A 4,113-nucleotide genomic window follows, 5' to 3' on the forward strand; every position below is an offset into this window, starting at 1 on the left:
GGGGTCTCGCCCTGAGGTCACAAGGGCGCCGGTTCCGCCGGGATCGCGGCGGGATCGCGGCGGGACCGCGGCGGGATGGCGGCGTGCTGCTGGGAGAGGTGGACGGGCCGCTACGTGCTGAGCGTGGCCACGGGCGCCGGCGCCGTCTACCTGCTCTACAAGACCATCCAAGCGGGGCTCAAGAGCCCGCCCGGCGGCGCCGAGCCCCTCAGCATCGCCCGTGAGTCGCCCCCTTCCTCCTCCTCGGCCCTTCCCCACCCCCCAAAAAAAACCCCCCCGAACCCACCCTTTCCCGGGGCCCCGGCTCGCCCCCGCGCCCGTCCCGACCCGGCGCTGAGCCGCGCCGGCGCGCAGGGCTCGCCGTGGAGCACGACGGCGGCGGCGGCGGCCCGGCCGGCGGGGAGTCGCGGGAGCTGCGCAAGCTGCTGGCGGCCCTGGGCCAGCGGCAGGACGACTACTCCAAGAGCGTGGTGCTCAACAGCATCACCCGCTGCGTCTACCTGCTGGAGGCCGAGGTGAGGCCCCGCCGCCTCCTCCTCCTCCTCCTCCTCGCCGCGGGGGTCCCGCCGGGCCCACCGCCCTGCCCGGCCCGTCCTGCCCGCAGGCCGCCGCCTGCACCTACGAGGACATCCGCCTGGTGGCCTCCTGCCTGGACGAGCGGGACAAGGAGGTGAAGATCCAGGCGCTGAACGCCCTCAAGGCTTTCTCCGGCATCCGCAAGTTCAGAATTAAGATCCAGGTCGGTTCGGGAGGGGAAAGGGGGGTGGTGGTTGTTGGGGTGGGGGGGTGGCGTGCGGGGCGCCGCGCCGCTGAGCCGGGGCCGTCCCCGCGCAGGAGTACGTCCCCAAGATCCTGGAGCTGGTCACCTCCACGTGGGACGCGGAGATGCACGTGGCCGGGCTGCGGCTCCTCAACGGGCTGCCGCTGCCCGAGCACAGCCACCCGCTGCTGCGCCGCGCCGCCCCGGCCCTCGTCGACTTCTTGCAGACCGACGGCCCCTTGGCCCAGGTAGCCCGCGGGGTCCCGGCCGCGGCCACCCGCCCCGGGGCGGTGGGGCGGCGTCGCGCCCCTCTCCATCCCACCGCCCCCCCGGGGCCRCGTCCCGCAGGTGCAGGTGCTCAAGCTGCTGGTCAAGATGGCCCAGAAGGAAGATCTGCTCTACGACGTGCTCAACTGCCAGGTAGCGGGGTGGGGATGGAGGGGGCTCGCCAGCCCCACGGCCGGCCCCACGGCCGGCCCCACGGCAGGTGACGGGGTGCGGGGGGCAGAGTTAAGGGGACGCTTTTGCCGGGCCTGGCCGCAGGTGCAGCCCGACTTCCTGAGCCTGCTGCACGCCTCGCAGCCCGGCGGCCTGCTGCGCGAGGCCCTCGTGCTGGTGGAGACGCTGCACGAGGGCTGCCTGAGCCCCGCGTACCGGGCCGCCCGGCGCGAGTACAACGAGCAGTCGCTGCACCAGGCGCTCTTCGGCGAGGACTCGCGCCTGGCCGACCGCCTCCTGGCCGTCTTCGTGCACCCGGAGGAGGAGGTGCAGCTGCAGGCTTGCAAGGTCATCCTCAGCCTGCAGCTGGGCAAGGAGGACGCCGCCGCCGCCGCCACGCTGAGCAGCCACAGCTTCGAGACCACCTTCGACGGCTCCTTCGAGGGCTCCTTCTTCAACGCCGGCGAGAGCGTTTGCTAGGGCAGCCGGCCGGCTCCGGCGCGGAGGTTAATAAAACGAGCCGGGAGCAACCGCCGAGGCTGCGACCAGCCGGCCCCCCGCGGCCCCGCGTCGCTCCGTCCCGCCGCCACAGCCGAGCCGCGAGCGGCGGATCCCCCCCGTCCCGTCCCGTCCCGTCCCGTCCCGTCCCGTCCGCCCCTCGCGAGCAAAAACGCCGCTCGGCAGCTCGGTGGGAGATGCTTTTTACTGGCCCGAGGGCGTCAGCGCCGCCGCGGCCCGGCCCGGCCCCGGGGGTCCTCGCAGAGGCCGAAGTCGGTGTTGGTGATGGCGCCCACGAGGCTCTTGTCGGCTTCGCAGGTCAGGCCGCTCTCGCAGGGACACTTGTAGTAGACGCCGTAGATGCTCTGCGGGGCGACGAGCGCAGGGCTGGAGGGCGCGGGAGCCGCGGCGCCGTCCCCGTCGCCGTCCCGCGCCCGCCGCCCCGGGCCGCCTACCTTGGGGGAGCACTCCTGCGCCTCGGCCGCCTTGGGCGAGCAGCGGGCCAGGCTCAGCCCGTCGCTCCGCTGGCAGCAGCCGCTCTTGCACTGGGCGCTCTGCACGCAGAGCTCCCCCGTCTCCTGCAAGGCAGCGGCGGGGGGGGGGGGGGAGCAGCGGCGTGAGCGGCACCCCCAGACCCCCCCCCATCTCCCCCCCCATCCTCATCCTCCTCCGCAGCCGCGTTATCCCGGGGCGGCGGGGCAGCACACGCCGGAGCGGCCGTGTGTGTGCATAACCCCCCGCAACACACACACGCCGTGCCTCAGTTTCCCCAGCTGCAAAATCGACCCCTCTCCCACCCCGGCGCCTTCCCAAAGCGCCGCGGGCCGCTCCGGCGGGGAAGCGGCGGCGGCTCCTACCAGGTTGAAGATGAGCCCTCGCTGGAGCGGCGAGGCCAGGGCCGAGGCCGCGAGCAGCAGGGACAGGAGCAGCGCGCGCGCCATGGTGGGCACGGGGCTCGCCGCCACCGCCGCCGCGCGCCTTTATACCCGCTGCCGCCGCCGGCTGACCCGGCCGCTCCTATCACGCCCGGCCCCGTGGCACCGGCGCCGCGACACCCCCCCCCGGCCCTTCCCACGGCGGGCATGCCGAAAAAGCAAAAAAACCAAACCAAAACCAAAAAAAAAAAAAAATGGACGCCCAAATGCAACGCGACCACAGAGTTATTTCCAACCTTTCGCCTCCTCCAACCCTCATTTTTTTTGCAGAATTGTTGCCAAATATGAGTTTGCGCCAAGGCAAAAGTTACCGGCGGGTGCCCCGCGGCTGCAGCGCCCGGCGGGGAAGGGCTGGCGGCTCGCTGCGGCTCGGCCGCCCCGGGAGCCCGGAGCCGCGCTCGCGGTCGCGCCGCGTCCGGCCGCTCGAACAGCTCTGGGAACGGCGCAGCTTTCGCGCTGCTCCCGGCAGCGGTTACTGCCTCAGCCTTGGCGGCGGCACCGGCTCCGGGGAGCGCCCCAGGGACGCCCGCGGAGCCCCGGCCCGGCTCGGCTGGGAGGGCGCGGGGCGCCCGGCCGTTCCTGGGGTGCATCCCACAGTGCCTGCCGGGCTGCATCCCGGGCCACGTCCCGGAGGAGGTGACGCGTCCCGAGGCGCTCGGCGCGGTCCGGGGCGCACAGCAGGGGCACGTGCTGCACACCGGGGTGCGCAGGGACCCCACGCCGGGCACGCAGCGGGGGCACCCGGCACAGCCCGGGCGCGTGGCAGGGACACGCGGCCCATCCAAGGGTGCAAAGCAYGTGCTGGGGAAGGACCCGGGGCACACGCCGGGGCACGCAGTGGGGGTGCACAGTGTATCCCGGGGGGCACAACACGGACACATGGCACATCCTGTGGCGTATGACGCGTCCCGGGGTGCACAGCACACCCCAGGGAGCACAGCACATCCCTGGGCACATCCTGGGGTGCACAATGCATCCTGGGGCACATCCTGCACAGTGGGGGGTGCACAGCACATCCTGGGGGGCACATGGCACACCCGAGGGCACACCCCGGGGTGCAGAGCAGGGGTGCACAGCCCACCGCGGGCTGCAACAGTGGGGGCACAAGGTGCATCCCAGGGCGGGGGGCTCAGGGGGGAGGGAGCAGTGGCACAGCCCAGGACCGATCCTGGGGTGCACAGCACATCCCRGGGTGCATGTTGCAGGGTGCATGGCATGGTGCAGGGGTGGCGGGGTACACGGTGTATCTCGGGGTCCCTCCCGGGGCAGGAGCTCCCGGTGCATCCCGGGATCCCTCCTGGGGTGGGTTCACTTCCCGGGGTGGGAGCTCCTGGTGCATCCCAGTGTCTCTCCCGGGGCGGGGGCACTTCCCGGGGTGGGAGCTCCTGGTGCATCCCGGTGCATCCCGGTGCATCCCAGGGTCCCTCCCGGGGCGGGGGCACTTCCCGGGGCGGGAGCTCCCGGTGCATCCCGGTGCATCCC

The 4,113-nt window shown here is 73.0% G+C and overlaps 2 protein-coding genes across 2 annotated transcripts; one reads left to right on the top strand and one right to left on the bottom strand.

The window, feature by feature from the left end:
* Positions 1-75: 75 nt before the first annotated feature.
* Positions 76-1,678, top strand: ARMC12 (armadillo repeat containing 12). Its single transcript, XM_085302298.1, has 6 exons — positions 76-220; positions 355-515; positions 605-739; positions 835-1,008; positions 1,109-1,180; positions 1,304-1,678. Exons 1-6 carry the CDS (start codon positions 76-78, stop codon positions 1,676-1,678), a joined length of 1,062 nt encoding a protein of 353 aa, XP_085158424.1.
* A 214-nt stretch (positions 1,679-1,892) lies between these two features.
* CLPS (colipase) lies at positions 1,893-2,637 on the bottom strand. The gene is made up of 3 exons (XM_085302305.1): positions 2,554-2,637; positions 2,152-2,274; positions 1,893-2,061 (listed from the first exon to the last, which is right to left on the bottom strand). The coding sequence occupies exons 1-3, from the start codon at positions 2,635-2,637 to the stop codon at positions 1,918-1,920; spliced, it is 351 nt and encodes a 116-aa protein (XP_085158431.1). The 3' UTR covers positions 1,893-1,917.
* Positions 2,638-4,113: the final 1,476 nt, after the last annotated feature.

Source organism: Rhea americana, unplaced genomic scaffold (genome assembly GCF_003343005.1).
Source record: "Rhea americana isolate MKP2758 unplaced genomic scaffold, rheAme1 scaffold_189, whole genome shotgun sequence".
NCBI classification, from domain to species: Eukaryota; Metazoa; Chordata; class Aves; order Rheiformes; family Rheidae; genus Rhea; species Rhea americana.